The sequence below is a fragment of the Tamandua tetradactyla genome, chromosome 2, assembly GCF_023851605.1.
Source record: "Tamandua tetradactyla isolate mTamTet1 chromosome 2, mTamTet1.pri, whole genome shotgun sequence".
Taxonomy (NCBI): Eukaryota; Metazoa; Chordata; class Mammalia; order Pilosa; family Myrmecophagidae; genus Tamandua; species Tamandua tetradactyla.
The window spans coordinates 8,711,546-8,732,917 of NC_135328.1; the positions used below are offsets into that span (position 1 = coordinate 8,711,546).

The 21,372-nt window shown below is 43.0% G+C and overlaps 1 protein-coding gene across 5 annotated transcripts in view; it reads right to left on the minus strand.

The window, feature by feature from the left end:
• Positions 1–826: 826 nt before the first annotated feature.
• Positions 827–21,372, minus strand: part of SYK (spleen associated tyrosine kinase) — a 59,147-nt gene continuing 38,601 nt past the window's right edge. For 3 of the 5 annotated variants that reach the window (XM_077139508.1, XM_077139523.1, XM_077139516.1), the window contains 7 exons: positions 18,020–18,107; positions 16,474–16,651; positions 13,108–13,317; positions 11,375–11,564; positions 7,749–7,889; positions 6,967–7,079; positions 827–1,634 (listed from right to left, as the gene is read on the minus strand). In XM_077139508.1, coding sequence (XP_076995623.1) covers positions 1,562–1,634; positions 6,967–7,079; positions 7,749–7,889; positions 11,375–11,564; positions 13,108–13,317; positions 16,474–16,651; positions 18,020–18,107 — 993 coding nt within the window. In that variant the 3' untranslated portion in view covers positions 827–1,561. Of the gene's footprint in view, positions 1,635–3,725; positions 4,871–6,966; positions 7,080–7,748; positions 7,890–11,374; positions 11,565–13,107; positions 13,318–16,473; positions 16,652–18,019; positions 18,108–21,372 lie in introns of those variants that run through there. The other 2 variants (XM_077139500.1, XM_077139497.1) reach the window with 2 other exon arrangements.

Genomic DNA, 21,372 nt, shown 5'->3' on the forward strand with positions numbered 1-21,372 from the left:
ATCTTTTCAATATCAGGAAATATAAATATCCTGTTTTGAGTGCCTCATCAATGTTTCCAGCACACAGGATTCCTCTCTCTAACAGAATGATTAAACCTACCAAGTCATGTAATTTCACAAAGGAGTGAACAGCTTTTATACGTTTCTTAAGGCAAGTTCTAGGCGTGACTTGCGCCTTCATTTGGCCAAGACCAGGCACTGATGGCTTCCTTTCTCCAGCACCCACCCCACCCTACCTCACCCCTTAGGCTGTGCATATATTTTAAATGTTTTAGGTGTAGAGGAAGATGAGAGGGTTCCAGGTTGATATGCATCCTCGGACATAAAAATGATGACTAAATAGCTCTTTATTTTCAAGAGCCACAAGTACAACTGCTACCAGCGAGTTGATGATTTATGTAAGTTCAAATATTAAGTCTTGGCTAATACTAGGACGAGGGGACTAGAAAAGAATTCTCAGGTCTTCCACTCAAAGCTACACTTAAAATACTCAGTCAGAACTTCTTCAGACACTCATTATTTGATGGCTTTAGCTACCAGGTTTCCCTCCTCCTAAAGATACAGAAAAAAGACAAGGAATTCAGCTCTTTGGAGGAGACAAAGCTTGGGACCAAGCCAAGTTAGATGACAGAGCCGAAGCACTCTGCTTGCTTTCAAGTCACAGACACCTGGAAAACCCGTCCCGTTAGATTCCATATGACCAACATCCTGCCTCCCCTACACAGTCTCCAGTTCAGAACTTTATTTAGTAGTTTTCACACAAGTACAGTTTCTGAAATGGTCTGTAGGAGATAGGGTTATAGGGAAAGAAAGCCAAGCCAATTCATTCCAGTAGTTCTCAGTTTTAATGTAAATGTCTTCTGTGTCATAACTGAGAGCCAAAGCAGTATCCATAGTCTTTCTTTCTTTTTTTTTTTTTTCCTTTTCTTAACCAGCTCTATGCTTAGAAACTGCCCTGGTCAAGCTAATTGAAATAATGAAAACAAAGCCTCAATGCATTTTTATCCTCGAGAAAGATTTGGGGCGGCGAGGGATCCATCTTGAGAGCCGTCCATGCCATGCTGCGGAGATGACCGACTCCTTGTCTTGTCCTCCCTCCCGTCCTTCCAACCCGTGCGCCCACACTCAGGGCACAGCAGGGCATGGGGAGAGCTCTGGGCTGGCTGCAAGGGCTCCAGTCCCATGGTGACGCCTCCAGGCTGCTCCACGCTCAGGCGCAAGCACAGGACACGGACAGCCCGAGAGACATAAAAGGAACCGGCCACAGATCCGAAAAATAACCTGCCGTGAAAACTACACATCCGAGGAAAACAAACCGGTCCAGCCGCTCCTTCGATCCTGCGGCCGGCGGAGCTGCACGCGGAGGCTCTGGGGACCCGGCTGGCTTCGCGGCGGGCGTGGCCGGGCAAGGTCTGTGGCTGACGGTGGCCGTGGCCGCGATCCACGCGAGGCCTGCCCTTCTGAGCGAGATGGACAAAACACTCAAAAACAGCTCCTTTTACTATGCTTTCCTGTTGCCGCTCCTCCGATCGCAGGCAGCCTCCGGCGGGCACCAGGGCTGCTAGTTAACCACGTCGTAGTAGTAGTTCCTCAGCCGCAGCTCCACGGCTACGAACCCCGGCCTGTCCTCCACCCTGCAAAGGGAAGAGATGCGTCACCGGGGGGCGATATGCTGGAGAGAGGGCTCCCGTCGGGGCTCCGCAGGCGCAGAAGCGGGGAGGGGCTGCAAACCCCGAGGTCTAGAGCCCCCACCCCCCAGCCCCCACCCCCCGCTCGGACGGAGGGCCCCGGGTTCTCTTACTGCCCAGCCCCCCACCCCCACCCCACCGCCGCGGCTCCCCTCCTCTCCCTCCCACTTCCCCCACCCAGGCAGGGCTGTGGGACCCCAGCCCCACAATTGCTCTAGTCTCCTCCGGGGCTCCCAGTGGGTGCTTATTCAGCAAAACGTGATCCCCCCCGCCTGCCCATAGCTGTGGGTTAATTTGCTTCATGTTTGGCTTCAAACACCCACCCTGCCGTCCGCCCCTCCCACCCCCAGCCCAGCACTGCAGCCCCCACGAGGGAAGAGCTACCGATAGTCCTCGCCCCAGCACTCAGGAGGTGGAGGGCAGTCGGCTGACCTGTGTCAAATGAAAAATTCAAAAGTGTGTGTGTGCATGAGTGTGTATGTCTCCAGTGTGTAAATGTGTGTATGGATGTACATGTGTGTACACAGGGGTGCATGCGTTTATGTATGTACGTGTGTATATATATGTGCCTGTGTGGATATGTGTGTGTGTGCATATGTGTGTACACATGTCTGTATGTGGTACGTATGTCTCTAGTGTATGTAAGGATATGTGTGTGTATATATGTCTGTAGGGTATAAATGTGTGTGCGTATAAATAGGTGTGTATGTGTGTATATGGGTGCATGGGTATATATATGCATATATGTCTGTATGTATATATGTGTCTGCAGCATGTAAATGGATATATGTGTGTGTGTGCATATGTATACATATGTGTGTGTATAGTCTTGCTGAAACTGAAACTGGCTGACTTTTTACAACGGCAGAAAAATGAAAAAAATCTCAAAAAGCTTGGAGAATATACGGGGATCATTTCCATCCTCTTCCCTGAATCTACCGCATTCCGGAAGCTCTGTCCTGCTTCTGTGCCCCAGGCAACCTCGTCACTCCCTTGTGCTGTGTCACCCCGGCACAGAAGGCCCATGAAAATTCCATGAACAAATGCAGCACCCTCCCAGCCACCTGAACTTCCACTGGGCCCAGCACCTTTGAACAGCCCACAGAATGCACTGCATTTTCTGCCTGTGATTGACAGCCTGACCCCCACGCTGTCCCCCAGCCGTGAGCTCTGCGGGGCCTGGATGGACTCAAGAGCTGGCTTCCTGCTCTTGCAAGCACCTGGAAGGGCAGCCGGGCCCAGGACACATGCTCAGGTCGTGGGAGTGGCCCAGGGAATGGCCCCAGCACCCTGGAAGGGGTCCCGCTCCCCAAGAAAGGGCTTAGGAAGGAGGCAGGGGCACACCTTGCCAAGGGCCTGAAATCTCACACTATGCCTTGGGCATACACAAGCTTAAAGAAGATCGTGACCCCATCTAGAATATTCCCCATGCTCAGAGAGTCCCAAGTGCCCAGAGCTTTTCTCCATTAAACCGAGGCCCCCGTCCAGAAGGTCAGAGACTGTTTTTCAGGATAAAGAATTCCAGCTTTTTCTTTCATTGCCCTGAACATGAATCAACTCTATAAAATACAGTTTCAGCCTCCCTTGCTGGTTCCTGTTTTTCTTAGGACCAGTTTCCTTCCTGGCTTGAATGCTGCCCCTCATGGGACTTTTATGGGGTCTGAGCATCTTGTTTTCCCCTTGGTGAAGTGAGAGGGTACAGGATGACATCCACCCGCTCTGGGTCCCCCACGAATGTCGGAGGCCCTTCTGAAGTCCTTCCCGGGACCTGTCCCTGAATGGATCAGAAGCCGGGCAAATGGGGCGGGTGGGGTGGGTGGGGCCTTCCTGAGGCCACGGACCACAAATTCAGGTACACGGACCACCGCCTGGTGCTCTGGGATTCGTTTTGTTGGCCATGCCCAAAGAAAAGTTGTTTTTTTTTAATCACTCAACTGTGTATCACTTACTTTTATGTTTAGACCAAATCTGCCCCCCCACCGTCCCCCTCCCCTATTTCAGGTCACTACTAGAAAAAATTTCACCTTCAAAAGTATAGTTTTGTTGGGAAAAAAAAAATCAAAGGTTGGCATTCAGCCGTCATTTCTGATTTTTGATGTATGCCTCCATGATTTCTAATCCACTGGCATTTATGCCTTGGAACCGATACTTAGTCCTTCATGAGGAACTAGAAAGCTCATGCCCCTGAAGAGCATGACCTGAGATCGAACAGGCAAGAAATACCCCACCTCCCTGTAAATCTCAATTAAATTGACTTTAAATCTCCAATAGGGAAAATAAATTTTGAAAAATTTTCTTTCTTTTTAACCCAGTGTCTGACAATGACAAAAACAGAGCAAGGAAACTGAATATCCCCATTGTAGTATACCTACAAAGAGGAATGAAATAATCTTCCATTAAACAAAGGAGAGTGCTCTAGTTTGCTGTAACTTCACTGAATGAAAAGAACCCTTTTCGCCCTTCGCGTTGTGCCCCCTGGTGGATCCTCTGGGCAATGACAGAGAAGCAGCTGCGCCTGTTGTGAGGAGAGAGACCAGCAGAGTGCCAGCTGCTTCCAATTCTCCAAGCATCAAAACGAATGTGCCAAGGTGCCAGGAGCATTTAGCAGCTCCCACTGCGCCCACTCTAGAGCCAGCTGGAAGGCCAGGACCCCAAATCCATCCCCTGAACCCCTTCCCCTCGTCACCACCCTCCTGCTCTTCTTTTGTTAAATATCCACCCCAAAGATGCAACCAACAGAAACAAACATGCTAAGCAGTAAAATTAAATGCAAAACTACTAATTGTAACTATCCCAGCCGAGGAGATTAGGTCCAGGTTTTTTCCATTTGTTTCACAACAATTTGAAGGACATTTTTGCCCCCAAGGAAGTGAAACCTTCCAAAGGAATTGCAGGCGGGACAAAGTAATATGTCTCTGCTCCCACCTGCTGACTCCGCAGCAGCACCTGGAGGATGAGGGATATTCCAAGAGCTTTCAGATGCCCCTGGCATTCTGCACCCACCGGAAGCATCCCGGCCGCCACAGCAGGGAGTAGAAGTCTCCCCAAGGAGACCCACATACGCTGAGGGCAGGCTCTGCTTCCTGGGGGCAGCCTGTGCCTCTGGCCAGCGTTGGGGGTGTTGAGGAGGGTCCACCGATGTACATGCTTCTAGTAGCTGGTCATTTATCTGCAGCACTATTCTTGGGCAGAAAAGATCAGGTGAGACTCCAGAAGCCTGGCAATGGAGTACACGGGGGGGAAACGTGCTGTGACGCACAGCCCCCACCTGTAAGTCTGAGCCACACCCAAACTCTCAGGGAGGGACTACCCCTGGCAGGGGGCTCAAAAACATAGCAGGGTTTATGTGGCCTGTGAAAAGCCCGGAAAAGCCTGTCCTGTTCCCAGCAGTTTTATAGGTCCTCTGGAGCTCTGGAGAACAAAAGAGTCATTGCCTACACACATTTATGGGGCTTCTTGGAAAGTCTCAGAGAGCAGGTGCTTCCTTTGGTCCGCCTTTCGGGGAGGTGCCACAGAATGAGACAGGAGGACAAGACCCTCAGGTCTCGGTGCCAGGTTCCGTGGCATCTTCTCCGGGAATTAATTTCTCTCCTGTTTCTCCATATGATTTCCCCTACACACCCAAGATTTTCTAGCCTAGACCTTCCATTTCAATTTCAGAAACAGCTGGGCCCAACCTGTCAATGGTTCTAACAAATCTGGCCTGGGCACGAGGAGAATTAAGTCAGGATTTCAGGGAATGGGCTCTGCACCCCTAAAATCTATTCATGATATTTCTCTGTTGCTGACCCAGTGATATCCCTTTAGCACGAACGATCTGGTACAAAAAGGACCCTGCCAGGCCCTTTTCCTGCACAGGGGACGGGCAACTCTCGGCCCTTTCCTTCTGACCACCCCGAGTTGCTTCGAAATAAATAACAAGAATTTTTACTTCTACTCTCCACTGTGGCAGCTGGGATGCTTCCGGTGGGTGCAGAATGCCAGGGGCATCTGAAAGCTTTTGGAATGTCCCTCATTCTCCAGGTGCTCCCGCAGAGCCAGCAGGTGGGAGCAGAGATGGAATCTGAGCCCTCAAAGCACTAAATTTATGGCAAGTCTAAGAGCTCCCCCTGATCACAGACCTACATCACTTCTGTGATGCAAGGGCTCTCTGGGCACAATCAGGATCAAAGGTGTAGAATGGGGGGCTCAGAATTCCACAGGCTGCACTTGTTAGATCAGAAGATGCTTCTCTAATTCTCGGGTCCAGTGCATTTTCCTTCCCCTCCAAGCTCCCCTGAACATCAATTGAAGTACAACATTCACGAGTACTTGAAAGTATGGCTCAGCATCCAAGTTCTGCCAGGCAAGGCAGGTGGGAAGATAATGAGGATGGTGCTTTCAAAGTCTGAGCAGCTTTGCAGGGACAGCGACCTTGGACAGTCCATCTACAAGCTGGCCTCACCCTTAAAGGTCATCAGGGCATTAGGAAAGTATCATATTCACCCATTAGGTACTTCTTCACTCCTACTGCCCAAAATTGCACATAGCCCTGCACTTTTGCAAACATCTTTTTACTTCAACTGGCCCCCCAAGCTCCTCACATTTACATGTTGATACCCTGGATTTGTGTTCTTTAGACTCTGAAGAATACAAGAGCATGGTCTAGGAAGCAAGCTATCCTGAAGCAGAGTCAAGTATTTTTTTTTTTTATTCTACCACGTTGTTTATTTAGAAGGTGTGGTGGTGTGAAACTGTGTGTACCCCCAGAAAAGCATGTGCTTAAAGTCAATCCGTTCCTCTGGGTGTGGACCCACTGAAGCAGGCTACTTCAGTGAAGGTGTGACCCCAAACTCATTCAGGATGGGGCTTAATCCTCTTCCTGGAGTCCTTTATAAATGGAATGAATACAGAGAGGGAGAGAGAGAGAGTCATGGAAGCAAGAAGCTGAACAACAACGAAATCTGGAAGAGAAGGGGGAGACCAGCAGGAGCTGCTGTAGGCCTGGCCTTGTGGTGAGGAGCCAGGGGTGGCCGGCAGCCAGTCTTCAGGAAGAAAGCACTGACTTGATGATGCCTTGATTTAGACATTTTCTCAGCCTCAAAACTGTAAGCTAATAAATCCCCATTGTTTAATTTACTATTCCATAGTATTTGCTTTCAGCAGTCTAGGAAACGAGACTCCTAGAATATCTTCTGGATTAATGAAAATATAGGATTCATGGTTCTTTTTAGTGCCCAGCCATTGCATGTGGCTGAAGGACGTTTGGATTAATCAAAGGGAAGCGTTGTGTACTCACTCGTACGTCCAGCACAGCTTCATCAGCTCATACATCTCCCTTGGACACCCTGGAGGAGAGCTCATCCTTTCTCCTTTCTCTAGCATAGCAGAAACTTCACTTCCTTTCATTCCCTGAAACATGCAGAATATATGTGAGCTCTTAAAACATAACGTTAAGCAAAAAAAGCAAAACAAACAGCCCCTGCCACTCCTCATAAAAGCACAAAAGAAGAATGCAGGATGTATGATTTCGTATGAATGTACGAAAGCAGGGGAAACAAATCTGTGATGCTAGAAGCCACATGGCGTTGCCCAGGGGGAGGGCTCCTGTTTGCATGGCAATGAGGGAGATTCTGGGGTTCTGCTCATTGGATGCTGGTTTCATTTGTGGACATTCACTGAACTGTACCCTAGGATCTGTGTACTTTTCTGTACGCATATTAAACTTGGTTTAAAAATCCAGAAAAATGAAACCAACCTGCAATTTGATATCATATAGTGTCAAAAGAATTTTGACACTATATGATATCATAATTTCTATTTTAAATCCAACGAATGATGTGGTATCTACTTTATGCATAGTTACATGTCTCATGCCCAATGAACAAAAACCCATAATGTCCATTCAGCATCAAATACTTCTTTTACAATTTAGATTAAAATGAGGCCACATTAACTGTTCCATGCCAATGTCTGAAAGGGTGCCTGGATTTTATGAGTTTCAGGTTCCTGTAAAAATAATCCAGGTGCTGAACCATTTTAACAGCCATGCAATTGTGAAATGAAATGGCAGTAGCTCACTCGGTATGGTTTCTGTCCGTAGGAAAACGCTTCCCACATTAACACGCCGAAGCTCCAGACGTCACTCTTGCTGGAGAACTTGTAGTAGTTGATGCATTCTGGGGCGTACCACTTCACGGGCCACTTCCCGTGAGTCTGGGCCTGAAAGCAAAGCAAATGAAGACGTTTCATTCAAAGTGAAATCACCCAAGGGCAGGCAATGGTGGCGCCGTGGCAGAGTTCTTGCCTACCATGCTGGAGACCCAAGTTCGATTCCCGGTGCCTGCCTGTGCCAATAAATAAATAAATAAAATAACCCACAAAATGTGCGTGTGTGTGCATGCATGTGTATTTGGTCTGAATCTTAAAAACATGAATGTACTCATTTTTAAGTTTCAGCCCAAATCACTTAAACCTTAGTTGTTTTCTCTCACCTCTTATTTTGGCTCTTCACATCTTCATGTAGCTTGTACATGGCAATGAAAGAGTCTAGATTTGAAACTATGTACATGACCTTCATGAATATATCAAGCCTGACTATAACTTAATGATTATGCTCTAAGAAATATTGAAAAGTTCAAGAGTACATTTAACTATTACGGTGAATTTGTCTACGGTTTTAAATTAATGCTAGATATTTTGGCAGAGGTCTATTTGTTAGCATTTTTTTAAGTCCTCAATTTTGTAATTCAAAAAGCAAGTGGTAGTAAGGAGATCGAAACTGTGCATCATAAAACCCTTTCCTCTGGGGTCTGGGAATCAACGTAGCACACTGTTGCTGAGAAGCCAAGCCCTGTTATTTCCTGTTGACGTTACTCTTTAAATCTTGTAAAGTTTTGGGGTGGGCGAAGGAGGTGACGGGCACTGTGATGGGTCAGCAGGGGGCAATCTGGGGACCTGGGTCTGGAAATCTAAGATTTCCTCTAGATGACACAAATGGATTATACTTATGTCTCAAACACACTATATATGACTTTTAGATTTTGATTTCAAAAGTTGTGAACAATATAAGCATGTGTGTTATTTCAATTTTATCCTGAAGTTTGAACTAAAAAAAAGATAAATCTTAGAAAAAGCTTCAATACAATGTAGAGTTCATCTCTACCTCCCAATCCTCCTCCACAGAAGCAGTCACTTTTCATGTTTTCTCGACTCGTTCTACAAAACTCTATTTATAAGCATAACTCGACAACACATACTCTTTAGCGTAACAAAACTGAGGACATATACTTCTTGCACTTTGCTTTTTAACTAACCATGGGCCATCAGTATAGTTCTGTATCAGCACATGAAAATAAGGGCATCTTAAAGAGCTGGATTGTATTCTTTGCATGAATGCACCATGATTAATCTAACGAGTCTCCTACTGTGAGGTCTTCAGGAAGTTCCCAGATTTTTGCTGTTGTAAGTGATGCCACAATGAACCTTCTTGACTGTCTGTTATCTGCCCAGATGTGCGGGTGCTGGGTGCTGTTCTCAGGAACTTCTAGATCAAAGGGCACTTGTGTTGACGCTTTCGATGTTGCACAAACTGACACTGCAGTGCACAGTTACATCTGCTTCCACAGCTATCATTTCTCCATCTTGTTTACTTCTTTATTCTTCTGCACTTCTTTTGGCTTCGTGCTCTTAAACCCTACATCTGGTCGCTTATTTGTTCAGTAGTGTCCAATCTCTTTTTTCTGCTTCTTACATGGCTTTTGTTTCTTCAGTGGTTTCCTTTTTTCATTTATTTTCAGAGATCTGTTTAAGGTCTCTGGCAGTTAGAAATTTGGTTCCCAAATCCCATTACACTACACCTCTCAAGAGGGGGGGTCTACCCCCCAAACCTCAGAGGCCCCTGGTGGGAGGCTGTCCGCAGGCCAGGGGCAGTCCAGGACCATCAACTGCTGCTGCGTGAGGGGCAATGTGGAAACTCCTCCTCCGTGCCACCGAGCCTTTCCTGAAGACCAGTATGCAGCAGAAATCAGCCCTCTCCATCCAACCTGCCCAAGTGCAGACGTGTGAGCAAATAAATGCTTGTCGTTTCAGTCCAGTACATTTTACAGTGGTTTGTTATGTAGTAACAAACAACCAGAACAGCCTCTCCTTTTTTTCAATTCCTCCACCTCCTCTTTGAGTTCTGGTTTAAAAAAGGCCATATTTCCTTTTCCTTCTTTCATCGTCAGGAAGATGTGTTCCAAAGTTTCAAAAGTACATGTGGTCTTCATTCTCCATTATTACTTCTGGTTGTCCTGTTTTCCCTGCAATCTTGACAAAATAGGGCCTAGGCAGATGGCCTTCTAATGACTGCTCATCCTTCAAAGACCACCCTCTGGGGGAGCGGGTAATTTATGAAGGAGCCGGGGCTCCAGGCAGGTCTGGCCCAAGGCTGAATCTCCATACTCGACAGGAGAAAGCCTGCCCTGTGCTGACTTCAGCTGACCAAGGGCCACTATCTGCCCCTACTTGCCCGTGGCCTGCTACTCAAAGAAAGGCTGAGTGGTTGGGTTTTCCCACTTGGGCACACTTGTCCACCCACGACAAGGAGGCAGAGCTCAGCAAACAATGCTGTAATACCCCCACGTCCTCTGCCATACCTCCCCACCTCCATCCACCATCTGCTAGCTTGAAGTTTCAGGGTATGTCATTCTATTTCTGAGAACTCTGGATGTTCTGGAGACCTACAGAATGGAATTCTGCTCTGGGCACCCTCTTCCATCAGCTGGCCCCTAATTCCATTACATTTTTCAGCCAATCATCAGACTGCTTCTATGCTGTGGTTGAGGTGATATGAAGTTGGAGCTTTTTAATCTTTTTCTCCCCCTTCTTTTAGTTGTTAGCAGTTCATTTCAGAGTTCAGAGATGTGTAGTGAGGCCATTACACACTATGTTTTTACTGGAAGTGCATGGTTAATTCTTCATAATTTCTGCCTGGGCTTATTTCTTCTTTAGCATCCATTCACTTAAGTACCTTAATCTTTGCTTCCCAGAAATGCTTTTTTTTTTTTTTACATTTTAATTCACCTTCATACAAATTACATCAATAGAGCTATTTCCACATTTTAGTGGGAATACTGTGGGCCATCAATCCTGTATTAGAAGAGGATGATGGATTCATTTGACAATGCTCACCCTCTTTTTCTTTCTTTTACATGTACAGAGGGGGTGTCCATTAAAAGGTTATTTTGGAAAAGATCATAACTATATGCTATGGGATAATAACCCACAAAACAAAGATTTTAGAAAGGCAGCAGACAAAAACCTTCTACTGAGATTCGCAGTGCAGATTAGCATGATAAAGGCTCTGACAAACACCCCAGCCATGAAACCTGTTCAATTCCTATTTTCCAAAGTGTTTTAAGGAAGGTATTCCATTCTTCTTCTTCTTTATTAATCAATCATCAAATAATACCCGATGCCCTATGGTTCCAAGGAACATAATTTGGAAAATACTACTGTGACTAGATCTTAAGGTAGGATGTATTAAAGCATTTCTATATTTTAAACAATAGCATCAAAGCCTGCTAAGAAAAGGTTTTACATAGTTAATTTTAAATAAAAATATCACTTCTTAAAACCCTACTGTAATGAAATGAAGAAAACAATCATTTGCATTTCCAACTTTTACTACCTGCTACTCTTAATATGAGCTAAGGGGTTCCTACCTTGTAGTAGTTTTCATCAGCCCGAAGTGCTTTGGAAAGTCCAAAATCACTGATTTTGGCATAATGTTGAGTAACCAGCAATACGTTTCTTGCAGCCAGATCTCTGTGTACAAAATTGCACTCCTCCAAATATTTCATTCCCATGGAAACCTGATGAACCAGCTCTATTATGTTCTTATCCTTGACATGTCTGAAAGTCACAGATGTTGTCATTAGTGATAGTGGACACTGGACCATTTTAGACATGCAAGCGAGGTCCCTTTCAGACAGAAGATGAATGGACTCGTTTCCTATTCTTCCGAAATAACAAGGGTTATGAATGATGACTGCGGTGGACTGAATTTTATATCCCAACAAATGACAGGTCCTCAATCTTAACCCACACTCCTGTGGCTGTGAACCCTTTTGCAATAGGACCTCTTGAAATGTATTATCAATTAAGGTGCAGACCCATTGGTGCTTAGGATCTTCTAGGATCTTATCTAGGTGAGATCAAACTGAATCAGGGTAGGCTTTAATCCATATTACTGGAGTCCTTAATAAACAGAAGAAATTCGGATGCATCAATCAAAGAAGGCCACAGGAAGCAGCCAGGAGGCAGTAGAAGAAACTGGAAGAGTAGCTACAAGGAGAGAGAGAGAAAGTCATCAGGAGCAGACCAAGGATGTCGCCACATGACAAGGGGAAGAGACACAAGTCGAGGCGCTCCACAGATTGTGGCAAGCCAGCACCAGAATGCTTCTGACTCTGGGAGGAAGCATGGCCTTCTAAAGCCTTTCTTTTGGACCTGTAGCCAAACTGTGAGACAATAAATTCCTGTCGTAACCAACCCGTTGTGGTAGTTATCATAACAGCCTCGCAAACTCAGACAGTTCTGCAAGGCATTGGTAATGGTCAGCGGTTCAGGACTGAAGCTGATTCTCCTTCTGGTGCTCAGTGGGTGAGAGTTTCACGGGGTGCTTAGGATTGTATGAAAAGCAACGGAGTGGATGGACCTGGCTTAGAGACTGGGCTTCAGTTCCAATCCTTGATCCAAAATTGAACAAGTAACAAAACCAATCCTGCATCTGGGTTTCTTATCTATAAAGTGGATATAAGAGCATCTCCCTTCTATGGAGACTATAAAGATAAAATCTATGTAAAGTACAAACATAAGGTGACAAATAGGAGGAACTCAATTAGTGGCTATTATTACGTTTTATTCTGTGTGAGTTCCTTCACTTCAACAACAGCTTTGGGTGAACACAATGCATTTCCTCCATGGATGGTTGTAACCAACAAAGAGCAAACTGTTAAATTCAGAAGCAACCACACATGGCAGCTTAGAGGTATGGTCACTAGCCAGACATGTTAAACGTGACTGTCATCTCTTACAAAATGTTTACTGGAAATGTTTTAACATGAGGAGCATGCTCTGCTTCAGTGAGGGAAAATCTGTAGTGAAGATCTTCTGAGATGCAGTCTATTCTTGGGCCAACACAAAGTGAGTAAGGGAAGAGAATGAAGATAAAACTGTTGGCTAAGAGTCTCTCTCTAAGCAACAAGAGCTAAAGGGGCATTTGAGCCAAAGACTGTCTCTCCTCACTCCTCTTCAGGGCCCCTGAGTGTGGACCCACCCTGGGAAGGGGTGAGAGAAGAGAAGGCTTCCTGAGTAATGAGGTCCCAGCATGGGTTGAGAGATCCCCTGCAACATTAACTTCCGTGCCTTCTGGGGACAGTTCGAGCAAAGGTACCTGTTCTGCTGTAAATATTTGTTGAGAGGACCAAGTTCCGCCATCTCCATGACCAGCATCCAGGATTCAGCTTCACATATTCCTATCATACGCACAATGTATGGGTTATCCAGCTGCTGCATGACGTTTGCTTCTGCCAACAGCTCATCTTTAAGAGCGGGGTCATTTGCCTCGTTCTTCAGGATTTTCACAGCCACCGTTTTCACGACTCTGCAAAGGAAATCCTAGCACGTAAGGAAGTGTTCAGAATGACTCACCTCAAGCTAGTAATCCTCTGGGGAGCATAATCTTTTAGAGAGATGGGGCTATGGAACTATCTGTCAACAGAAATGAAATGTGTCTTAAGAAGCCATATAACACATTACTAGGTTTCCAACCGCGTCTGTCATTTTATAAAGATAGCAACAACTTGTTATTTAAAAATAATGCGGAGGAGGGTGGTCGTGGAGAAGGCTTAAATTATAAAATATTTAAATAACTTTCAAATCAGCCCTATGAACCATGACATAATGGATTCCTGGAATATCATGCAATTTACCATCTCGGTTATATAATACATACATGAAAATAAAATTCCTTTAAAGTATGCTAAAAATGAATTTCTGGATGCAGATTTAAAAGCATATATTGTTAAAGCACATAGTTTAAAAAACTGTTTTTGTCAAGTGAGTTCTGTTCATTGTTAGAAAGCCTCAACAAATTTGCAAAGTATTACCTGATTTTTCATTTTCGAATTAAACCATTGCACAGATCATGTTTGAATTCTTAGGAATATGCCAATCGGTATAGTTTAAATAAACGAATGGAACCTAACTACATGTGATTTGAAAAACTGCATCTCTCTGCAGAGAAGGGAAGCATACTTCTTTTCTTGAACTCCAGAACCGGAGAACAGAAAAAGAAGTGTCCAATAAAATGGAATGAAAAAGAGAATCACAGAATGAACATGAAGAAAAGTGTGGATATCTTCAGCATACCTCTAAAAGGCTGTTTACAAATTGAACACAGTCTGGTGGATTCTACACAAAGAAAATACAGGATATCACTGACACCACTGGAGTCTCCTTCTTGCCCCCTCCCAACACCAGGGAGCTATTCTCCTATGCTTTCTTTAGATGCCTTATTGTCCCACCGTCTACATTTTAGTTTACTGTGCATCTGAAGCTGATTTTGTATATGGTATGATACAGGGGTCCAAATTAACAAATGAAACCAGTGATTCTTCCAAATGTTCAAGGAAGAAATAACACCCACAGACTCTTCCAGCAAGTAGCCGAGGAGGGAAACTTCCCAACACATTCTATGATAAACCAGAATTACTCCGGGACCTCACAAAGGGATTATAAGGAAAAAGCATTTTAAAAAGTGGACCAACCTTCCTCATGAACACAGATGCAAAAATTCTAAGAGAAATATTAACAAATTAAATTCAGCGATAAATGAAAACTGTACTGTGAATTAAGATGGGTTTATTCCAGGAATACAAGGTAGGTCTGATGTTTGAAAATCAAGCAGTGTAATTTACCAAATAAACACAATAAGGAGTAAACACAATAAGGAGAAAAATCATATAGCCTATAGATGGAGAAAAAATATACTATGAAATTCAACACATATTCATGTTAAAAATCTCTCAGAAAGCTAGGAAGAGTAAAGAATGTCCTTAATCTGATAAAGAGAACCTATAGCTAACTTCATACATAATGGTGAAATGCTAAATTTTCTCCCCCTAAGATCAGGAATGAGACACCTGCTACTGTTATTCAACATTGTACTGAATGTTTTTTATCTTGTACAATAAGGTATGGAATAAATGTAAAAAGTATAAGGGTTGGAAAGGAAGAAGTAAAATCATCATCATCCATAAATTTATCATTAAATTTATGATTTAAAATTATAATAAAACATTAGAGATAACAAAGGCATTTGACAAGATTGCTAGGTTCAGGTTAATACACAAAATCAGCCAGCTATATTTAGTTATACCAGCAACATCAGGGGTTAGAAAATGGAATTTAAAAAACGATATCATACATATCAACATCAAAAGTATTAAATACTTAAAAATGAATCTAACCAAAGTTGTGTAAGACCTCGACACAGAAAACTAAACCACATTGCTGAGGTAAAACTGAGAGAAATTTGAAAAAGCCGAAGTAAATGGAGGGATGGGTCATGTCTATTGATTGGAAGACTCAATATCATGAAGACAACATTTTGTCCCAAATTGCCCTACAGGGCCTGTCTTTCACCCAATCCTCCACCCCCACTGAAATATGTACCTATAAGCAAGTCTATGCAAATTCATGTACTTCATTAAGGAAGGAATTTTAAATATCATAAACTAATTGAGAAAATATATGTCTTAACATAGGAAAACTTATATTCAATTCACAAAATGATTGCAATTTACATATACATTTTAAAATATGCATCAACAATGTAGTCTATATATGTATGCCCACATATATGTACACTTAGACATACATGGGTTTATATGTGTATGGGTATGTGTGTGTATCTCTCTATCTATATATGTTGTTGGTATGACAGGGCAGGATTGAAAGCAAGAATCTCTTGCATACTTTATATTTTTGGCCTTTGAATCTTGTGAATGACCTATTTATGAAAAAAATTGTAAAAATCCCTTAAATTTAAAATGACATTAAACAACTGAAACTTACCTTTTCTCATATTAGTAACATAGCATTCCAAAGAAAGAACATATTTTAAAGAGCTTGAAAGCCAGTATCTTTACTTAATATCCTACATGGGGTACATTCTAAAGACCAAATAAAGTACAAAGATAAATGAAAAATTTAGCAATTTTAATGATTGTATATACGTAGAATTATTTGAAACTATGTTCTTTACATTATAAGGATGAGGCAAATAATCATACTAATGAAATCTGCAATCAAGATTTTTGTGAGTAAGAAAAATGAGACTATTATAAAATCAAAGGAAAGAAGTGGAAATACTCCATACTGTCGTGGATGGATTTCATTTTAATCAAATACACATATGTATCTGTCTAGTTGGCAGTAGTAATATTTGGGTGGTAGAAACAGGGTATTTGCATTTTCTCAGGTTTTTGCTTGTTTCTAATTGCTAATTTCCTATAAGGCACATGCTAATTTTATTATTTCTATAACAAAAGTCAGTTAATATGCATAGTAATACTTTCATTATAACTGTACCAGAAATGAATAAAAACATATGCTAATAAAAGAAGGATCTAGCTATGCCAGGTTGAATTTTGTCCTTAGGACTAAATGAGCATTACGCATGCATATACTTGGTGTTTCTAGAAATGTAAGCTCATGTGGTAACGAGAATGATGTTTTGGTGCAAAAAGTGACTTACTTTTTCATTTTGTAGTAACCCTTTTTCACAGTACCGAAGTTACCAGAGCCAAGTTCACTGTCTTCCAGGGTGAGCAGTTTTCTGTCCAAATAGACTTCTTTGGGCCTGATCTCTTCTGGGTCCGCGTAGGGGCTTTCGTAGACTTCCGTGTCCATGGGCAAGGCTTCCCTCTGGTGGCCTGCAGGGCAGCCGGGAGAGTGAGGGTGCATAAGCACTCAAGGCCAAACCTTCCCCAACCTGGAGCTGTCAATCCCACCCCCCCCACCCCCCCCAATTCTAGTCAACCTGTGATTCTGCTTTGGCATTGATGGGGAAGAGTGCGTTTCTCTATGAGACATCAAGAAAGGGACATTCACACCTGAGGTGAAGACAGATGTGCCTTCTTAAATGTCTGTAACGGCCATACAGTACACCTGGAGATTCTCAGATGCTTTCCCATTGAGAGGTAGAATCTGAATTGCCTCTCACTGGAACTGGGTGTCTCTGGTATCTTTCAAGCAATAGAGTATATCAAAAGTGATGTGATACGACTTCCAAGGTTATATTATAAAAGCCCATGAAACTTCTTTCTGCTTTGCCAGAAATCTCACTCTGGAAGCCTTCAATTGCCCTGTGAGGCATCCAACTGGCCTGGCGCCACCCTGCTGTGGGCAAGCCTACCCAAACTAGTACACCTGGAGAGAGCACCTGGACATGTCCTGTGACTAAGTGAAGACAGTAAGGTGCCCAGCCAGCCCCCTGCTGCTCCAGCCCCAGCTCCAATCTGACTCCAAGAAAGCATGAGCCCGAATCACCCAGCTGAACCTTTCCCACATTTCTGATCTACGGGACCTGTGAGAGAAAATGAATGATTGCTACTGTTCTAAGCCACTGTGTTTTGCAGCAATAATCAGGCCAAATTCATTAATAAAGTAATGTCCCGGGGACACCCAGAGAACCCATGAAAGCCATTCATAAACCCCATTTCTGAACGAGCCCACGAGACGGCTGAGTTCATGGAACCGTATCATTCTTGTGGCCTCACAGAATTAGCAAAAAGCTCTCAAACACATCTAGAATTCCAAACACTCAGACAATAGCACCGTGATTACTGGTCATTCGCCTCTGCTCCTTCAGTGAAAACTCAGCAGCATCATTCCATGGACATGATCTTCATGGAGATATAAAGTTTGGGTCATGTTGGTATTACAAGAGAGGAGAATATCTGTTGCAGCAACCCTTCATTTTGGGGTGCGTGCCATTTCCCGTGACCACTGCTCACATGTACGTGGAGAATGCTACCTGTCCCATATACGTGGAGATCTATCTGCGTATGGGTGAAACAATGCTTTACTGCCATTACTAACTGCAATGCCCCTTGTTCTTTATTTTGCTTAACATCAATCTGCATCATGAAATAACTGGACACAATGCTGCTTAGTGTAAATCTTTGCTATTCAGCAGCCAGACAATGGAGAGAATGTGTGAGCTGCTCTTTGAATTTCCAGTGGTTGGGGGAAGTGCGTCCTAACCGCAGAACTCTAGGGAAAAAAAGTGGGTCTCTCACCTCTTTCCGCGTCCCAGGGTCCCCTGTCTGGCTCATAAGGATTGAACGTCACGGAGCTCTCTGGCCGGTTACTTTGGGACGCTGATGTCTGAAGCACACAAGTGATAATAAGTCATTTTCCTTCTTCAATGCACTGTTGATCTGTTTCATTATTTTTACTGACAAATGATAAGATTTTAGTTTATGCAGGGAAGGCAAAGGAAAGAATGAGGAGGAAGGACAGGAAGACAAAACAAAAACAAGGCAGTTATCTCATTCTTCGGACCAGTGTTTGGATGCTATGAGAGCTAAAAAAAAGTCCCTGCTGGGCTCTGCAAGGGTTTTGTGGGGTGTCGTGAGAGAATTAACTCTGGAGGTTTAGGAAGATTTCCCTTCCCACTTACATGTTCTTTCAAATCCCATGTCCACCTACCAAAAGATGCTGCAGATTTTCCTTTCCCCCTTGGATTAATTTTCTCTTTATCTTCAGCTCTTTATCTTCATTTTGTATTGCATGTAAGTTATTTTTAAAAAATGAATATTTAATACCTACCAGCTGCTTCCATCCATGCCCTAACTCGAAAGCATTGATGCAGTCCTAGTTGCACCTGCAGCTTTATCTTTGGAGGAGATGTAGCAACATTCAGGTCAACACCAGAGGCTAGAACTGGCCAGTGAGCTAAAGGTTCCAAAGAGGAACTCCGGGGTGGAGAAGCTGATGACGCTAACGTAATCCTGGCAGCCTGTGAGGTTGGAAGTCTTCTCTTTCCTCATAATTCTCATACCCAAAGTAGTAATTGTGGTGCATGCGTGAAACAATGCTTTACTGCCATTACTAACTGCAGCGTTCCTTGTTATTTATTTTGCTTAATATCAATCTGCATCATGAAATAACTGGATATAAATCTACTTTTTATATTCCTAAGGACTTTCTTCTTTGAAAATTATGATCTCTGCTTTTCCTGATCTACACTTGCTTCCAAATTAAAGCAAATTTATTGCTATTACATTTAGCTCACAGGAAAACCATGATTCAAAACCTTTTCCTTCATTTATTTATTCTTTTTTTTTGGTGTGAATGGAGTGGAACGTTTGTACATCCATTTGTCTTGTTAGCGCCCAAACAATGGCCATGAAGAAATGAGATACTGCCAGATTTTGGAGAAATGTAAGGAAAAGGAGACATTAAGCTTACTACTGCACGGTCACTTAACTTACAGTACACACAAAATCCCTGTCTGCCCTCCTAGTATTACAAGCCCAGGAACGAACAATATAGCAATGAAGTTGCAAGGTGCCATTACTGCCACTTGGTCATGTGTTTCTAATAATCTCAATTTCTCTCTTTCCTGCTCTATCCTGAGCACTCCAGAAGCCCCGCGACGGGTGGCAGAGCCTCCCCATGAGGCAAACGAACACCTGTTCTTACTCCTCAAGGGCATATCATTGGATACATTTCCTTATATGCTATCTCAGCACTCCCGAGCTGTTTAATAGAAGCAACTACAATGCATCAAGAATGAAAAGAGAATATAACTTCCAGGGGGCATAACCATTTATTCACTGCATTAGTAGCAGTGTCATGGCTGCCACTGGTGTTCAATAAAAATGTGTTGGATAAATGAAGGAAAATAATTTTTTAAAACTGGGAGAGTGCTATGAATACCAACGTGATTTAAAAATAAGTTATCTCTCAAGTATTTATACTAATAGAGAGAGAGAGTTGTGGATAATCCCAAATGATAATATGCCTCTTTAAAAAATTCATATATGATTTCAGGAGTATTGGATGTGTTGTGATTTCGCTTCTAATTTATAACAGAATTCCCCTGTCTCGTGAGAACTGTGCTAGGAGAAACCAGAAAATTCCCAAGGTTTTCCAGCTTCCCTCTGCTCAGTAGCCTCCTGCAATCAAACTCCAGGCTGGAAATAGTTTCCAAATTAACAAAGCAAAAGTTTCTTTCAGGTTAGCATTTGTTATCATAACACCTCTTTCTATTGTCCCCGCAGGCTGGAAACTTTTGAATACCAAAGACAAGACATCAACACGTGGGGGATTAAAGGATGCCCCTAGCACCAGCTATCACAGATGAGAAGTGTTGATTCCTTCTTTTGGCCTTGCAACCCACTCTTCTCTGTTCATTTAAGAAATTATCACTGGGGCACAGCCTCCAGAGTTGGAGGCTCATGACAATTAACCTAGAATGCAATTACCTTCATGTGTCTCCTGTGAGGAAGAATTTTAAAACAGTGACAGGTGGTTTCTTAGGCCTCTTGTGTTGTTTATGCCTAGTCTTTCGTGGTTTACAGATAAAGAAACGGATTGGGGATTTTTGGAGTTAAGATTCCATATTTCTAACTCTGGTGGCTCAGGGTTTTGATAATTCAAGACACAAACAGAACTACATTCCCCTCAAACACTGACTCAGCTCTCTCCCCCTTACCTGGTTGGCCCTTTTCAGCCCCGTTCCTTCTTGGTGACTGAAGGGACTGGAACAAAGGATGGCACTAAACTTGGGAGAAAGCTCTTGGGAAGAAAATGGGTGGTTTTCCACTGTGTCAGCTAAAAAGAGCTACGGTCACTTTGTATGGAGATGAAGATACAAAATGGAACTTTCCTTTTTCCCCAAGAAATTTGATAAGGTGCCATGCAGTGGAAAAACAAACAAAAAAGCTCAGGAAGCAAAGGTCAGTTGAAAAAGGAATTTCAGGACCTTGTAAACATGAGCATTAAGGCATAATGATAAATTATAAAAGTATTGATTACAATTTAAAATTTAATGAAAATTTAGTGTTAATGAAAAATGTCTTGCAAGTCCACATTATTATTTATAATTATTCTTTCTGCTTTGTATTTGATCATTCGTTCTATCGTAATCAACAATATCATCTTTTCAGCATAGAGACAAGAAGATGCAAATGAAATGTTGGTAGTTCTGTTTTAACCCCCATTTTACTCAGCTTCAAAAAAGAAATCCCACCTATGGGACACCACTAGATGGCACTAGCTAGCCAAGGTTTCTACCTTTCAAAAGCGCAATTGGTGATTCTTATAAATCACAAATTTTTAGAAATTAATTTTATAAATCATAAAAACTTAATTTTTGTAAATTAAGTTTTATAAATTCAGTGAACAACATATCACTTCCTAACGATAAGCAAAATCATGTTAGACTATAAATTACAGCCCCCGATCCCTTATTGACCAGGCTTAAAGGCAAATAGAAAATAAATTTGACAAATATTCTTTGAGTGTCTGTGTTTCAGCACTTAAAACATAGAGTGAAACAAAAAAGAAAAAATAAGGCTCTTCTGAAACTGACTTACTAATTCAACTGTCCTGATTTGGGGATGCTTTCGATGCATCCTAATGT